Here is a 17,400-nt window from a genome sequence, read left to right as displayed (position 1 = left end):
GTCTTTTCTTATTGTACAAGTTCTAAAATGTGATGTCCTTCTGATTCATACCTTCTTGATTTTTTTGCTGTTGACTTACTGAATACTATTTTCCTCCCTGTTTCTGATTGTCTGATTGTTTGATCAAGAGATGTCCATTGTCTTAAAGGCACATTAAGTACAAGAAACTTAAGATCCAGAAAAACCACCGATTTGGAACAAATAATTTAAGAAATGCATAGACTGAAAATATTCAGATAACTCTTGGGGTATGAGTGCAATTTATGACACAGCCTGGTAGTGTTGCATGCTTTGCTGGTTAGCTGTGTTAAATACTGTTTCAGTAGTGTAATCCATGTCATGCAAAGTTTTGAAATGTTCTTTGAATAAACTGAAACATAATAAACAGTAAGTGCTACAAAAATGCTTAAATCTCCTCAAACACTGCAGAAGTTACATAACTACCCTTACAGGAGGATGTTTGTGTGGGGACAGCAAGAACAGTGAACCACAGCATTCTGTCACCTTCCTTTTATTGTCTTAGTATCTCCATCCAGCCCCCTTGAGTACAGGGGAGGAATAGAAAGCATTTGCTTGCAAAGCCACATATTCCAAAGAAAATATTCCATTTCAGAAAACTAGTGGCAGGAGACTTCATACAAGTGTAGGATAATAAGGCAGAGCTCAAATCTTTTTCCTGCACAGCACCATTTAGTTAAGAAAATCCATGGGATCACTAAGGAATTTCTACTATATCAAGTATTGCAAAAATTTCTGGAAAGGTACAGCAAAAGTAGGCAGAAGATGCAGATTACAAACAACTCACAGAGAACAGAGGAGAGTTTATTACAGTGTCTTACAAGAGCTCTTCTTCCTCTCCCTTACTCCTAAGAATTACTGTAGGAAGCTTGGGTTTGAAGGCAACATGAAGTGGAACAGTTTTTTACACTACACTGCTCTCCATGAGGAGATGAAACCTCTTCCCTATGCTCTAGTTCTCAGTAGGTGTTTCCACATATAGTTTTTCCATCAGTCTGTCATAACAGCCTAAGAGAGGCTAGGGAAGTGCTAGCCACTCTTGAAACAATCCACTCTTTCAACCTTGTCCTTGGGGAAGAGAGTTGTGATCTCCCTTCTGGCTTTGTAAGTTAACTTACAAGAGATATAAAGAGAAAACAAATGGTTTTGCAAGACATAAGTGATTAGTACCAGCTTTCAAACTGAAACATATGGTACCACCATGTCATGTGGCCTATCTGATGTCCTGTCTCATTTTAATAGAGCTGTTCTAAGTCAGATCAAATGCCCTTGTGAAAGCTGCAAGATGCCTCTTTATTCTGATGCACCTTCAAAGCAGATCCAGTGCTCAGGTCATTCAGTTGTTAACAGGATTGCTCATGTTATGCAAATACTAAACAGTTCTTAAAAAAAATATTGCTGTAACAACTGAAAACAGTTAGTTTACTACCCATAGCTACTTTAACACAGAAATTTAAAACAGCCTTCATTCCTGATCTCCTAGATCAGGATCACTGCTTTCTACAGTTAACACTCCAGTTGTCCAACAGTTTCTACAGCAGCTCCCACTCCATACAAACACACAAACTCCTATGGCAACAGGCACAGATGAAAACTCAAAAAAATAAAAATAATCAAGATGAACAGAAACACATCTCACTTCAAGCAGCTTTATAATGCAGGAGTCTGATTAAAGTGGAGATAATAGAACAGGCAGCAAGACTGAGATGTGACAGTCATTTTACCTCTGCTCGCATGACTGCATCGAAGGCACACCGATGACCTTTGAGCCAGTTCAGAAGCTGTCCTTTATCTGTGAAAGTTCAAGTCAATTGTGCTTTGAATAAATACTTCTCTATAGTTACACTTGAACTGCTGCATTATGTACTAGAAATACAGAAAGTGTCCATGCACAGCCCTGAAGCACTTTGAGTATAGCCCTTGCCAGGTTAACTCATGGATGACAGAAGTTGTGGGCATCACCAGCACACACAGATGGCAGGCACACTCCCACAGAGACACAGCATCCAGAGAGCTGACTGGCCAAACAAAGAATCAGAACGGAAGAAGGATGGAAAGCAAAACTTGCTTGTAGGAGTTCGGCATTCAAGGTTACTACTGCAGAACCCCAACCAAGCCACTGTAATAACTGGTAGGAGTCTCATGCTAGGACAAGCTCACTACTTGAGTTCACAGTTGGATTCTAACAGGACTCTTCAAGAAATATTTCAGACAGCAGCTGAGCTAGTTATTAATCATTCACCTTGTTATTAATTTATGGTTGTCACTTTGTTCATTCTTAAAAATCCCTCCCTTAATCTTTAACAGGAAAAAAAAAATTTAAAATCCAGTGCTTAAGACAGAGACTAGCAACTGAATTTTGTAAGGCTTTGGGCTGACTCTTAACTGGAGCACAGCACTGCTTATAACCAATGGGCTTTCTAGTGCCATCGGTAGCCCACTCAGTACAACAGAAGCTGCACAGATCACAGCAACCCTGAGGTAATAAAAGTATAAAGGAAGAGATGGAATAAATGTGAGATATGTATGATCTTGCCACCTAGAAGAGATTCTGAGAAAGACACTCTTGCTAATTACACAACAGGAGCAGCAGTGGAAAAAAAAAATAATAGTATATTTCAGTTTTTCCTTTGTTTTACACACACACTCCCTTTAATGGTATCCGTGCAGGCTTCCCTGCAGAACCATCACTAGTGTTAAAAATCAGATCCTTAGTCTTTCTTTCTATCTGTACAAAGTGCAGTTGGAATTGATTTTGATCTCCCAAACTGGTTGCAGAAAGGACAAAAAGTCTTCCTTCCCTTTCTGCCTAGGTCACCCCATCCTAGTTCCCCTCCATACTAAGAAGTTTTTAAAAATTAGAAGCCCTAATTAAGCATGATCAACTTGAGATTAGTTTTGTCGTCTTCTTCCAAAAAAGAAAAACCCAAACAAAAAACAAAAACACACAATCAATGCCTCACCCACCCCCAAAAACAATAGTTCCATTTAAAAAAATAAATAAATAGTGTGTATATTTCATGCTAAAAAAAAAAGTCACAGAAAGGATTCATTTTTGGTTTTCCCTCCCCCAAACATGACACCAGGCATTTTCTCCCCCCTCCCCTGACGTAGACATGATGGTACATTCCAACCGGCAATGTGCATCTGTGTTGAAAATGAGTTTCTACTCCTGCACGGTCCCACATGCATCAGGGAGCATCCAGCTAGCTGCTAAAGCAGAGCAAAGGCTTTCAGGTTTTGGGTATGGTCCCTGCCTGTTCCTTTGGTCCGTCTGTTAAAAGGCTCCTTGCTGCTCCCAGGTCTCTGTTCTTGTCTGTCTCTTAAAACGTGCACTCAGGTCCCCGCACTTCTCGAGTCACTGGAGCTTCGTACCCAGCTTGCGCTGTCTGTTTCTGCAATGGCAACACAGAGGGCAAGGTGAGAGAGGCGGCCCCAACCCTATTGCAGGGTATCACAGCAAACCAGTGTGTAAAATACAGGAGGATTAAAGTAAGGCTCTGCTTAGCTCCACACAAAAATAAAGCTGCCCCCAGCATACTCTACAGGGAGATCAGTCCTTCCTACTCTTTACAGTCCTACAACATCCACTGGGCCTTAAGTGTGTACAAGCTCACATGTGGATGCAAGATTACGAACAATTGCTTGCAAAGAACATGGGCTAGGGAGATGAAATACTGCTGAAATGCAATATTCTTTACTCTCACACTCTGCAACACTCACCTTCCAGATGCAGTAGTTAACACACAACTTCGTATTTCTTTACTCTGCACTATTCTACACACAGCAGCTATCTACATATCAGAAAAATAACTACATCTGACAAGTCAAACCAGCTACAGCTCCTCCACCCCCCAATAAAACTTACCTTGCCTCTGCTCTCGTGACTGTGTATTCAAACCACAGGATGTTAGGAATGAGGCTGGTATCTCGGATTAAAAAGAACTCTGAAATTGGCCTGGAAACGGACAAGGAGGTGGAAAGGGGGAAATAATTAAGATTTTTTCTCCACCACAATTCTGATTAAAAAAAAAAAAAGGGGGGGGGGGGGGCACAAAAACTCCTCCAGACTTAACAATACTATTCTATTACCCTTCAGGCTGGCAAAAGGGCTCCTTGTTAAATTTAATCAAAAAACTCCTTTTTTCTTTCCTTATACAATGTTTCCAGAGTATCTTACATTTAAATGGCTTTGCAATTTCACCAGGTCATTAGATGTTCATTAGGAAAGATCAGTTCTGCATGAAAAGCTTCTCCAGCACTCTGCCACACCTCAACTTTAATAGGGCTTTACAAACTAACAGTTGCTTATACTTCCTCTCTCGCCCACCTGTATCAGGCAAGGATATGTATGGAGGAACAAGTAGGTTACACAACAGTCAGTATGCAAAACTGGAACAGAACCCAGGAATTCTCATTTCTAACATCTGTTACTTAGGTGGATCATAGAAGTTTGAGCAGCCCATTTACAGTCAGGGCTTGCACAGCTACAACTAAAATTTAGAGACTGAAGTATCTTTACATTTGTTTTACTTCAGATGCAAGGTACAATTTTTACACTGATTGATTAGGAAAATTTTCTTTTACCAGGTAATTCTACTATACCTGTGTTACCAACTCATTGCAAAGAACTCCTTTAATAAGCAAAACAGCAATCCACACAATGCAGACTTGCAGGAATAAAACCTCAACAGAATAAACGGACTTACCACGCAGCTATCCTTGGGAAGAGAGGGGTTAATATCTCTTGTGTGAAGGCAAACCAGGCTATGGCCATAATGCTTCCTGCCACACCGCCATATAAGACTTGGCTCCAGGTGTGATAAAGCAAATAAACCCTGCAGTGGAAGAGAAGAGTCACCAGACAGGCTTTAAAACAAGAGGAGGCATGACTCAAGGACTGATGTTTCACTGGACCCTCAGATGTCCTGAGCAAGTTATCCTCCAGATGTTAGAAGTGGCTATCTTACTTTTTTCACTAAAAAGCTGGGGAAAAAAAAAGTGGGGAAAAAACTTTGAAAAACTGTCTTCCCTGCTACAGCAGTTTTAGCTTAGAGCACTTCTAGTTTGAGCTTAAATCAATAACCCTCCACATTCTTTCTCATATATCTTTGGATTAGCTGAGGAACTATTACTGTTGGTTCCCACGAGACTTTTCCAAAGCCAGTAACAGGACAAGTTCCCCCCCCAAGCCACCAAAGCTGTGGCTTAAAGGCTTTTAAGAACATAAACAGCATTTTTGTTATGATTTTGCTGCTCTCAAAAGTGAGAGCAAGAAGGCTGCACTACCACAGCATGCTTACTGTGATTGCACCCATTCAGAAAGCTGTATTAATGGTCTGTTAAGTTATCCACACACATGAGCCATGTTCAAAATTCTTTTCACCCATGTATCATAAAGCCACTAAGATCATCTTATCTGACCCTCTGCCTAGCACAGGCCACCGGATTTCCTCAATTAATTTATTTGAATTAGACCATGTATCTCTTATGAAATTGTCCTGTCAATTTTTAAAATAACCAGTAATAAGGAATCATCTCTACTGTACAGTCAACTGTGCCAACAGGTAATTACTTTCCTGTGGAAAACACGGCCTTATTTTTTCTAGCCTGAATTTGTCTGGTTTCCAATCACTGGAGCTCATTTTATATATGCGTGTGGTTTGGGGTTTTTTAAAATCTTCTAAACAGAAAAAAATTATTATCAAAGTTTCATTTTCTTTATTCATCTTAATACAACTAAATCTTCCAAGTCAAACAGCTATAAATGTTTTTATTAACTAATGCTCAAGCAAAACAGACTGATCAACTGTAGCAATCCACATGCTGCAGATGCTAGTGTGCCAAGGCATGGTGCAATGCTTTCATTAGTGCTGGAAAGAGGGCAAGGCAGTGAGGCTAGAGCATGGCAATGGAACCAATGGGGAACTGGTACAAGCTCAGCTGATCTTGGTTTTTATAAATGCTTCTGTGAAGCACCACACATGTAGCACCTTTGCTTATTTGAAGAGTCTGACTGGCAACACAGCAACTTCCACAAAGCTCTGACTTGTGCAATGCAGTCATCAAGAATTAGATCAGAAATGCAGGATAAGGAATGACAGGTCTGCTGGCTGTTAAAGGCCACAGGACTGTATGAGAGCATAAGACAAACAATTGCTCCATACCTACTATATGAGACTAGCAAAGCCACTGTGACGAGGCAGATGGACAGCACATGTCGCCATAGTAAATCCAGAAACCTCGCATTGTTTGTTTGGTGCATTCTGAAAGAGATGGAGAGCCATTAGCACAGTGGCAGGGAGCTGAGCAGTCCCTATCTCTGTTCTCACTATCTCTGAAACCCTAGGAAAGGTCTACTCCAGTGGGGTCATGGGCAGCTCGATACCATCCCAGCAGCAATCTGTCCCACTGGCAGCAGTTAAAGAGAAGCCAAAAAGCCACACTTCTCTCTCTCCCACTGTTAACAAGGATTGCTGTGATGGAAGGCAGAATGATCACAATTACTGCAACTGATGTGAAAGGCACATGCTGAGCATATGCAACAGGGAGCCAAGACATCAGAGTCCCTCCATCATCCACAAAGCTAGGAGGAACTGTGAGTTTTGTCTTCCTCCACACATGGAGCCACAAGACAGAGCCATGCCCCAGCAAGAATTTCAGAAAAGCACAGCACAGCATGTAAAACCAGTACTTGGTAAGGGAGATGAACTAAAAGGTCATGCAAGTGGCCAACAGTTATTACCTAAAAGATCCCAGACAACCCCACTGACAAAACTGAGTAGACACATGAGAAAGCAGCTCTTCTCTCCTCCTCCCTATTCCCCCCGCACCTTCCCTCACACTGGCAGATAATCACAGCTTAGAAAAAGCAAATCAGGAGACCTGTACCCAGATAGGTGTAGGAGGCCCACCCATACCCTTCAGTTTTCAGCAATGGTAACTACAGTCCTACATTCAGGTTGAGACAGACATGCGTCATCCACCCTAGCCACAGTAAATTGTGTAGTTCCTCAGATTTAATACCATTATGCCTCTGAAGTGGCACACAGCAAGGGAGCCATCTATTTCAGGTGTTTCAACATATTAACAGCCAAAACCTGACATTGAATTTTTACCTTAAATAAAGGAACAGAAAGGAATAGACAGAGAAAAACCACATGAATTGGGAGTGGCTGGACGGCATCCCATATTTTGTGGTCACTGTTGAATGGGCTTCTGGGAAGAGAAGAAGAAAGAGTATGGTCAAGGTCTACTCTGTACATAGCAGCTGGAACACTCCAGATGTGAAGCCAGACCACTCTGCTGGAGTATGTGCACGAGTTCACAGGACATGTCTCTGCTCAGATGGCTCTGCCAGCCTTCTTACACCCAAACATCCAAAGCCAACATGAGGCAAAGGGGAAAACACCCTCTAACCCCCCACAGTTAGCATTCCACTCAAAACTCAACTGACACCATGACACCAATGGGCCATACCATACCTTCGCAGGGCCGAGGTTCCCGGATTACATTTTTTATTAACCAGTTCACTCCCTCGTTGAATGCCAGCCCTCCCAAGAAAGAGATCTGTAAAGGCAAGACAACTGTGTCATCCTATCTAAAAGATTCATCTACTTACCAGGCACTCTGTTGACAAGGCCCCAACCCATATGTTTCTAAATTTTTTTGACTGCTAGAGTTAAAACCAATAGCTTCAAAATTCCCTACCTGAGGAAGAAAAGCAACTTTTTCAGCCCACTTTGTGTATTTGGCAACACATTGTGTATATGCAGCTTTTCAGCAGATGCTACACAGAAAGAGATGAAGATGACACTATATAGCAATTCCAGTAGCATACTTCCACCAGCAAGTGTAGAAAGTGACATTTTTTTAACAGGGCAGGTTTTAAGGGATTGCCTTTCCCCGACGACCAACAGGGGGAGTGCATGCACTGTTATCTGTGTAAATAGCTTTTAAAAAGGTGACTTTTTAGGCTTTCTGGCTTTGTCCTCTATGAATATTTTCATCTTGAAGTTGCTGTCTTCAGTCTAAAATGAAGTCACATTCTGAACTGAGCCAGACTGGTAGCATTTATTTTTACTCTTTAATTCCATAGTCCATACACCTCCCCTAAATTAGTCCTGCTGCTGTGATCAAATTCCCAGCTGGTGATGATAATCTGTCTCCTTAACACTCAGTCCCATTCCAGATGATGAAGCAATTTGACACTATGTCCTGAGCTATGGGTTAAGCTGCTGCAAGCCAGCTAGCCTCTCTCCAGCTCAGTGGTGACTTCCCACATAAAGAACTGGGAATCAGCCTCAACACTTGTGTCGTTAACAACACCTAACAAGCCCCTGTATTCAGAAACCTATGAATTTGTGCAATAGTTACTCTAGCTTATTGTCTCTTTTGGATCAACAAGAAACCTTTGGGTTGCCAAAACATAACAGCTGTCTCTCCTAGCTAGCATTGGCTTAATAAACTAGAAGCCCCATTCCCAGGTCCCTTGAGCCACTGGTTCCCATGACACCATGGCCCTATATTAGAAATCTGCTGCCAAAATCCTTTCACTGGCCCCTATTTTATCTGTTTACTGAGGGCAAATGTACAAGAGGTTTATACCTCCTAAAGGGAATTTATCCATGACACTGATTCCCAACTACCTGCCAGAGCAGACAGAAAGCATTATGTATTACAAAAAAGTCCCTTGTTGGTCATTTGGACAGAAGCAAGTCTCTTCTGTCCCTGGTATTCGATTCACAGCTGGGAAGCAGCCTTTCTAGATAGATCCACTCCTTTGGGAATCTGTAGGTTTTGTATCCCCTTTTCTGCCTCAGTAGTTCAAAGAAAGCACATCCTACTGAGTTTCAGATGCCATCTCCTGCATATGCTGCCCATCTTGGAGGAACCTACTAGTACTACGATCTTACTGGATCTTAGGCGTGTTCCCACTTTGCAACAGCATTGCTTAGTTCCTCAAACATCTCCCTTGATGGTTTTGGACAGATAATGCCCAAAACATACCACAGAATAACAGAAAAGTCAGCAAAGGCTAAGCAGTCTTTTAACCTGGTACAGGTGATAACTGTCTCCTGCTGTTCTTTAACAGGAAGATCACCTTACCTAAGCTTGCTCTTTAAAGAGAGAAAAAGAAGTGTGAATACAGGAGGACCAGGTGACAAAGGAAAATACTTTTGTCATAAGGAGAAGCTGGGAAGGGAGAGAAGGACTCACCGTGTGAAGCTCTCTCTTGAATATGATGAGTGTTACAAAGCCAACAATAATGAATATTGGACCAAGACTCAAATAAGCTAAAAGCTGACCAGAGAAATCACCTAGGGAAACAAACAAGAGAAACAAATCAGTTTGAATTTCACAGGTACTTGCCTGCCACCAGAGCATGGGTCAGTTGGCGCCCTGAATCACTGAGAGCAGAGGGGCAAACTCAGCACTGCAGCAAGTCTCCATTTTGCAGACTACTGCTGCTCCAGCTCAAGAGGAGCCGAGGCAAGGAAGACAGCAGTGCTTACATGCAGGTTCAAAAGCAGGGATGAGAGGAGCTTGGCATCATTCAGCAGAGATTACTGCCAGCCAATTTACAACAATGACCATGGGTGTGGGCCCAGAGTCACTTTAATCCAACATAAGCACAGGCTGCTGCAAAAGAGGCAGCGTCTTTTCCTCCCCCTCATTCATATTGCCTCCCTGTGCCAGCAATTACCAGCAAACACTCCCCAAACAAATCCTTTCCCACTCCCTCACTAAAATGGGTTAGTTTTCAGCTGGATCAGCTCCCTAATCTGTCTCACCATGTGTCTGCACGAACACTAGCATTAGCAAAATGGGGAAGAAATAAATAGCTAAACATAGCGGAAGATAAAGGGAAAAAAAGGAGACTCTACTTTTTAACCAGCAGCCCACTTGTATCACACAGAAGTGACTTTGTGCCTCCACCCCAAATCGCTAACAATCTAGCTATCCCCAAGGGAGAATTGGGGAGCAGCAATGGGATCTCACAAGAGGTCATAAGGTACCTCAAAACCTTTATCTTGAACTACCACACAGAAGTAGACAACAGTAAAGAGCAACTATGTATTTTGATCTAAGTTTCTCTTGCCTCTGTTCCCTGAAAAAGGACACATACAAAAGTATTTGTAAAGAAGATGTCAGCATAAATTCTGAGGAAACAAAAAAAATATCAGAGTAATTTTGCTCCAAGATCAGCAATTCACATCAGGAGAGTGAGAACTATCTACCAGAGAATCTTTAAAGACAGTAGTCACTATAAAAATGTGATATGAACCCAGTGAGCAACTTAAGAGACAGGGTACTTTCTATATTGGTTCTCAGAGACTAGATCTTCACCATCCCATCACTGAACACAAAAGGATCAGCCCCCACATAAATTTATCCTTCCTCCCTCCCCTCATAAGGAAACAGGATGCCTCTGCAAGGCTGAGCATTGGACTCATTCCTAGATCAATTCCACTGCGAGATACTGAGTCTCCCCAGCCCACACACCCACATTTTAAAACTGCACTTGGCAAAATAGACTTTAACCTCAGCCTCTGAATATTGGAACTGATTAAAAAAAAAGTAGTTATTGCACTGCTACAAAGTTCACACTGCTGATGTTATTGCCACATACTTGTGGTTACATCAGGTACAGTGTACAGATCCCTCTTGAATTCCAGACTCTGGGTTAGATTTGGGAACCAGCAAAGTCATCAGCAAAGATTACTTGCAGTTTTAGTTTGCACCACCAGTGAAATTAGGAAGAGTTAGAGGACAAACCCCCTAAGAATACTGGGTTTTCACTTAAGTGAGGTTCTATTTTGGTTTTAACCTGAAAAGCATTAGAAGACACTGAATTTGAAACTTTTCTTGCACCATATCGCAGGTTTGCCTTGCATCAGGTGGGTTCCAAATGCTCCCAAAGCAGAACAGTATTATGGTAACGCAAAGTGGATCTAAGCGACAGTATCAGTTACCTGGCAATAGAGAATCAAGCCCCTTATGGTTTTACATAAATCACAAACTCTAAACAACATGAATCCTTTCTTAAATAAGAGAATTCATGAGACAAGCCACCAGACAATCAAAACTATCCTGAAAGCCTTAGGAATACTTTCCAGTAGTCTCAATTCCAGTGTTACCAGCTGAAGATACCTCATCATCAAGGAATCACCATGTTTCAGATCATTCACTCTGTTAATCCATGGTACATAAAGGCTTAGCACTTCAAGACTAAATGCCATAATTTCGTCAAGTAGAAAGCAAAACAGATTATTTACCTTCTCAGGGGGGTTCTATTTCTTGTGCAGATGGTAGAAGAATACCTAAGGAAGTAGTCTTTTAATTTAAATAGCATCAGTGGTACCAAACTCAAGATCCTTCATTATGTTACATGATAACATACCCAATAAATTAAGCCACCCAGACTTCACCAGCACACAACCCACACTTGAACCTGAGACAAAGAACCAAAAACCATCACTTGCAGATGCTTCCTGCAGGCAGAGTATCAAGTCCTTTACTCAGACAATCTTAACACAATAGCTCCCCAAACATTTAAAGTGGCCATTTAAAATGGAACAGAGATAGCATTAATAATATTTCATATTACTGTGGCTAACAGCAATCAAACAGAATCACATTCTGAAGCCACTTCTTCTAGAGGCGGCAGCAAATAAATAGCTGTGCGCTAACCGAAGGCAGCACTTTTGCTACGCCCTGGGAGCTACACCAGGAACTCACTAATGCCGTCATAAATGTACCTGCTAGAGTAGTGGTTCAAGGCAGAGCTGCATTAACTAAACCAGCTCCAAAATGACTGGAAACCCCCAGTGAAGAAGGCAAAGCAAGCTCTGAGAGAAAGGCGAGCACTGATCACCATACAGCACTCCCAGGGCCTCAGAGCGTGATCACTTGTGTCACTCCTATCTACTCTCATGCTCCAGTGCGCTTGGAGACTTATTCCCAGGGAAAGGGGACTTGCAGCAGAGCTGACAGTTTGAAGTTCAGTCAGATCTAGCAAGCAGGTCCCACCCACTACCTTTTTATAAAAATTAATTTTTCTTCATTTTACTAAACTTGGGAATTTTAAAGCAATTTAAAATTTAATTTTTAACTTTAAAATTTAAAACAATTCCTCCAATCAGTAAGAACAGAGACGAAACCTCTGGAAAAATGCAACAAGAAAATCTCTTTAATATATAGCTTGGGCTTTGTTTTGTTTTAAATTCTGCTTTTTTAAAGTCCAGCCTTCCCTGGACATCATTTGGGGCTCAAGAGGCAAAAATAAAGAACCCACTACCTCATTTTTAGGCACGCAAGATATAAATAGGTAAAACACTCTACATGGCTCAGAAGCACGCTATTTTTTTCAGCCTTCATTCAGCATCTACTTCTGCTCCAATTCAACATTTTACCCAGCATTCTTTCAGTGGAAATATCCAGGCTTTACCACATTAGCTTAACCTGTACATAATGTAAAAATGTGAATCAACAGCACTCTAACCACATCCTACCACAAGATCTAGCTTTACTACCACCACCACTGCTTCCTATTGAAGCATCTATTTGTGGCACTGCTGCTGGTCCTATGTTCTTGACTAAATGCATGTGTGCAAGTTGCACAGACAACATGCAGTGTATGTGTGTCACATGTATTTACACCAGTAAACATTCATGATGGATCATCATTTCCTCTACTTGCGTATATCCTGATACCACAAGCTGTGAGACAGTAAAAATATCTTCAGGAGGCTTTAAATTACCGCATAAAAGGCACACATCAGACAGTAAACTTCTGCAGGAAGATTAACATACAACCCTACATTAAAGAAGCCAAACAACTGAGTGGTATCTGCTTCTTTCAACAGTTACTACTTAGCTACAAAGCGAGCCCTGACTGGCAAGCTACCACCCTAAACAGAAATCACAGCAAGGGTTATCAGACCAAACATTCCTATAGGAGCAACACGTGCTGATACTGAGTAGAAATGAGAACTGCTGAGCCAAAGTACATACACAGCACAAGCACCTTTGCTCCAATGCACCTCTTCACCGACAGGTTGATTCTGCACACTTGCCTCTCCAACTCTGCCTGACTGTAGTAAACACCCTTCACAGCTGAGAAGATAGGAAGATACTCTGTCATTCTGCAGAGGAAGGGTTTGGCACACCAGGTTTCTCTCCTTAAAGAATTTGTCCAATGTGAGAAGAGGAGGTCCAGAAAGTCCCAAAGCTTTAAGAATTCCAGCTGCACTGAAGAGAGGAAGTTTGTTGTTGTTTTTTTCTCCAAATAATAATAAAAAAACCAAACAAACCAGGAACTCGATGTTTCTCCAGTGAAACTCACCCTACAGACAGGAAGTCCCTGAAGATGAGTTTTAAGTCTGCAACACAAAGTCATCCCATGCAAAGCAACACATACGGGAAAAAACAACCCTAATTATACACACAACGTAACAGGATTTAGTTTAGTTGTTATCAAACAAGAAACCCTCAGGCTTAGTACAAGCCCATACCTTCAGAGTACTATTCAATGCTCTGCAGCAGCCAAAAAGGCAAGAACAACATTTTTAAGAGCAAAACAAGTTACTGTTATAGCACTACAAAAATTTATTATGCAATGCTGGTGTCACTGTCTAAAAAAGTATAGTAAACACAGAAGAGGCAAATAGAAAGGGGACAAAGATAACAAGAATGAAACTGTAGCCACACAGAAAATATCAAATAATTCAGACTTTCAGCTAAAAAACAGAGGATACAACAGTTCTATAAAGTCATGAATGACACGGAGAAACAAACAGCAAACATTTGTTACCTCTCACTGCACAAGAGATGGAGAGTGTTTGATGAAATTACTGAACAGTGGACTGACTTGAAGGCAGAAAGAAACAACCACCACATTAAGTTACAAAGCTCAGTGCCAAAGATACTGAGATCCAAAGCAGAAATGGGTTCAAAGAACAGTTAGACAGAGTATAGCTTTTATATATCCATCAAAGGACTTAATCCTGATGCAATCACCATCTGATTACTGGAAAGACATACAGAAGAAGGATTATTCCTGCCTACCTGCCAGCAACCTGACACTACACCAGATCATTCCTTGGTCTCACCAAAGTACAGTTGCTGATATGTAAAGCTCCAGGACCAAACATTTCTAAAAGCGATATCAGGACGACATTTTTAAAGACTGTCTTCTCCAGCAGCGTGCTTCAACACACTGTCAAGTAACACTGCCATTGTTGGTTTCTTCTCCCTGTGTTTGATCTTGACATTTTCTATGGGTAATATTTCAGTTAGGTCTCCAAGATCCCATTACTGAGACCAGTTTGCAGTTGACTACTGCAGCGTTCATCCACTGTTTTGCATTTGATCTTGCTCAAAGCTGACATCACAGAAAGCCCTGGAGAACTGAGCAGCCACACAAGCAGTAAGGATGGGTGTTTGGCATTTTGCACTATATTGCTATTGATAAGGAAACATTAGATAAAGACAGGAGGACAAGCACCCTTCTGGAGACACCTCTCCCCTTCACAATTACAAGCAGAAGCCCAATAATGGGCTTCATCTGCCAGACAGAAATCAGCAGTGACTGCTTTTCACCTGGTCACAGCAAGAGGGACCATCACTCTTGGTAGATGAAAGCTGGGATGACAGCAGTTCTGCACTGGAAGTCTTTAGACGTGAGATTTTAAGAGCCGGTTGCCACAGTGGCTCAGCATGCCACACTCCAGGCCAGCAGCCTCTGGGATCAGCCAAGAGCAAAAGATGTTTGCCACACAACAGTGTATGACATGCCAAGACAGCTTAATAATTTCAGCTTAATAATTTATGTTGGTAAAAGCAGGATCTATTTCTCATTCTGACTCCTCTCTATTAGCACAAGGCTACATTAACTCCATTGTGCTGAGCATACTGCCAACATCACTATTTTATAAATATACATTATCTAGCAGCTTTATGGACCTGGACTTAAGCTATACACAGAACGTAAACTGCTTTCTAAATAAAGTTAGAGCACTTTCCCCAAATCCACGTAAAAGTATCAGACCTACCATCTTACTGCAACTCATTTTTCTAGACCAAAATAAATTAAGAAACTTTCGTACCTCCAGCTGTTTTAATGTTTTAGTCCTTTGTCTCCACTTTATAGGCTTCCATAATTACATGTTTTATCGAAGACAAACACAGTGTTTATCTCCTCAATACGTAACCCTAATCTCAGTGGTGATTTACCCCCTCCACACAATCATCTTCTCCATTTGCCTGTATAAAAGCACTCAATGCAGAGAGAAAATAATCGTGTTATGTCACATGCTTTAAGATCTGACAGATAACCCTTGTGCAGCAATTTCAACCACCTTCATTTCCCAAACCAATCCAACAAATAGTGCACAGGACGCTGTATATACTGCCAGGTTCAGACAAGGAGATAAGATACAAAGATGAATATATCTGTACTACCAGAAAGATTATTCCCCCATCTCCCCCAAACTGTCACATTAATATATTTGTGAAGGGGTATGGCAGAAGAATGTACAGTGTAAATGAAAATGCAAGACAGAAAAGGAAATACCAATCTTTCACACAAAGTATCACAGAAAACCACAAACAGCCATATGGGGGAGGTGGGGCAAGAAATAACGTATTTCCAGCACCAGATCTTTTCAGTGTTGTCACATTTCAAGTCTTCTGGCTAAATGGGTACTTTCAACCCAGAAGATCCCCAAGAACTTTAGATGCTTTAGGTATTGCACTACTGGGAGGAGGTTTCATCACGAACTAAAATCCAGCTATTGAAATAGGACATATAGCAACACTTTATGGCAAGATAGGGACTCACTAGGAGAGCTGGCAATACTGAGACCAGTGTTAACACCAAATATGGATTTTGACCAGATTGTCAATACTAACACTCTGACATTTCACACCCTGCTTTTTCTATTATCTTTGATTACAACAAGCAGCTCAAAAAAAAAGGTAGTTCTTCTATCTCACCCAAGACAGTGCAAAATGCTTGAAGAGGAGCTCCTAAATACAAGTTAGTAATGAGACAGCTGCTACGCGAACACAGACCCATTTGCTCTTGCACACTGATAGATCATAGATCTACCCTACCACAACGTGGGCCAGGCTGGTGGCAAGCAGTGCCACAGGGACACGGCACAGGACCTTCACGGATCATGCCACTGCCCCAGCTGAAACAGCCCATCCTGCACACAGGCACCCATCGCTTCTCATCACTGACTGTACCCAAACCCATTTTTCCAGACGGTGACCTACAAAGAGCCCCGTGCCTGTCATCCTCCGGGCATTTCCCACAGCGCTGCCTGACCAAAGCGCAACAGCGGGACCCACTCCCACCGCAGCCACAAGAGCCGCCTGGCAGCCAAGCCCACCTCAGGGGCACGGCTCCCGGGGATGCTGCGAGGGCCAGCTGGCCCTCTGACACACCAAGTCAGACCTCCGGCATCAACCCAGACACCCAACAGTGGGGCAAGGAGGGGACACCCGGCCCCGCCATGCCGCTGTGGGGAGCGGGCACCCCCTGGGTGGGGCCCGCACCTCGAGGCCCAGGGGCAGCCACACACGGCCAGCCACGCCACGGGGACGAGGCAGCGGTGTGGAGGGTGACAAGGGAGGGCAGGGCCGGTCCCGGGACCCCACGGCGGCGGGACAGGGCCGCACCGCAGCCACCCCCCCCGGTCCCCTTCACCGCCTGGGGCTCGGCAGCCCCTGGAGCACGGCGCCTCGCCAGGGCGCATGCGCAGCAGCGAGTCCCCCCGCGGCTCACTATCCGGCAGCGAGTCCCACCGCCCCCAGCGCGCACGCGCGCCTTGGCCGCCTCAGGGCGGCCGCTCAATGGCTCACTATTTCGCAGCCGCCAGCCCGGCCCTCAGGGGTGCCGTGGAGCGGCAGGCGGGGCCCGCCGCGGGGAGCGGCGCGGCGGCCACCGGGGAGGCCGGGCGGGGGCGAAGCGGAGCTTTACCTGCGGGATACTCGACGTGAGTGAGGGAGACCGGCCGCCACGGAGCGGGGAGCGAGCACTCTCCGACTGCGGCCATCTTACCCGGATACCGGGCCGGGCCAGCAGGGCCAATCGGAATGCACTTAAGGGGCGGTGCGACCAATGGGCGGGAGCGCGGAGAGCGGCGGGCCAATGACGCTGCGCGGCAGGTGAGGCGCCGGCCAACCCACAGCCACCCAATTAAAAATCCAACCCGGGGAGCGGCAGAGCCAATCGTCAACTAGCATCGGTGCCCAATAGGAGAGGGACGCAGGTAGCGGGAAAGCCAATCGAAAGAAAGGCGGGCGTCAGTGCCCTTCGTCATTGGCGAAAGGAGCGATGCAGTTTAGCCAATCACCAGCTTCCATTGCCGC

General features: G+C 43.4%; 1 protein-coding gene across 2 annotated transcripts; it reads right to left on the bottom strand.

Annotated features, from left to right (window-relative positions):
* Positions 1–33: 33 nt before the first annotated feature.
* Positions 34–17,105, bottom strand: DOLPP1 (dolichyldiphosphatase 1). Of its 2 annotated transcripts, none has more exons than XM_075055606.1 (8): positions 17,009–17,105; positions 9,238–9,338; positions 7,503–7,587; positions 7,137–7,236; positions 6,186–6,284; positions 4,728–4,856; positions 3,887–3,976; positions 34–3,413 (listed from the first exon to the last, which is right to left on the bottom strand). In XM_075055606.1, exons 1-8 carry the CDS (start codon positions 17,082–17,084, stop codon positions 3,377–3,379), a joined length of 717 nt encoding a protein of 238 aa, XP_074911707.1. In that variant the 5' UTR covers positions 17,085–17,105; the 3' UTR covers positions 34–3,376. The 2 variants fall into 2 exon arrangements, with proteins under 2 accessions (XP_074911707.1, XP_074911705.1); XM_075055604.1 differs by lacking the exon at positions 17,009–17,105 and adding an exon at positions 16,138–16,447.
* Between the last annotated feature and the right edge of the window lie 295 nt (positions 17,106–17,400).

Source organism: Buteo buteo, chromosome 23 (assembly GCF_964188355.1).
Source record: "Buteo buteo chromosome 23, bButBut1.hap1.1, whole genome shotgun sequence".
Classification (NCBI taxonomy): domain Eukaryota; kingdom Metazoa; phylum Chordata; class Aves; order Accipitriformes; family Accipitridae; genus Buteo; species Buteo buteo.
Note: the sequence above shows the minus strand (reverse complement) of the source record. Positions and strands in the feature narration are given on the sequence as shown.

Excerpts from the sequence above, each read along its gene's own strand:
- DOLPP1 (XM_075055604.1), bottom strand. The coding sequence starts at position 16,282 with ATGGGTTTGGGTACAGTCAGTGATGAGAAGCGATGGGTGCCTGTGTGC. Across the intron at positions 7,237-7,502 it reads GGAACCTCGGCCCTGCGAAG|AAGCCCATTCAACAGTGACC; the intron begins GTATGGTATGGC and ends TTCTCTTCCCAG. Across the intron at positions 6,285-7,136 it reads TTTCTGTTCCTTTATTTAAG|AATGCACCAAACAAACAATG; the intron begins GTAAAAATTCAA and ends CATCTCTTTCAG.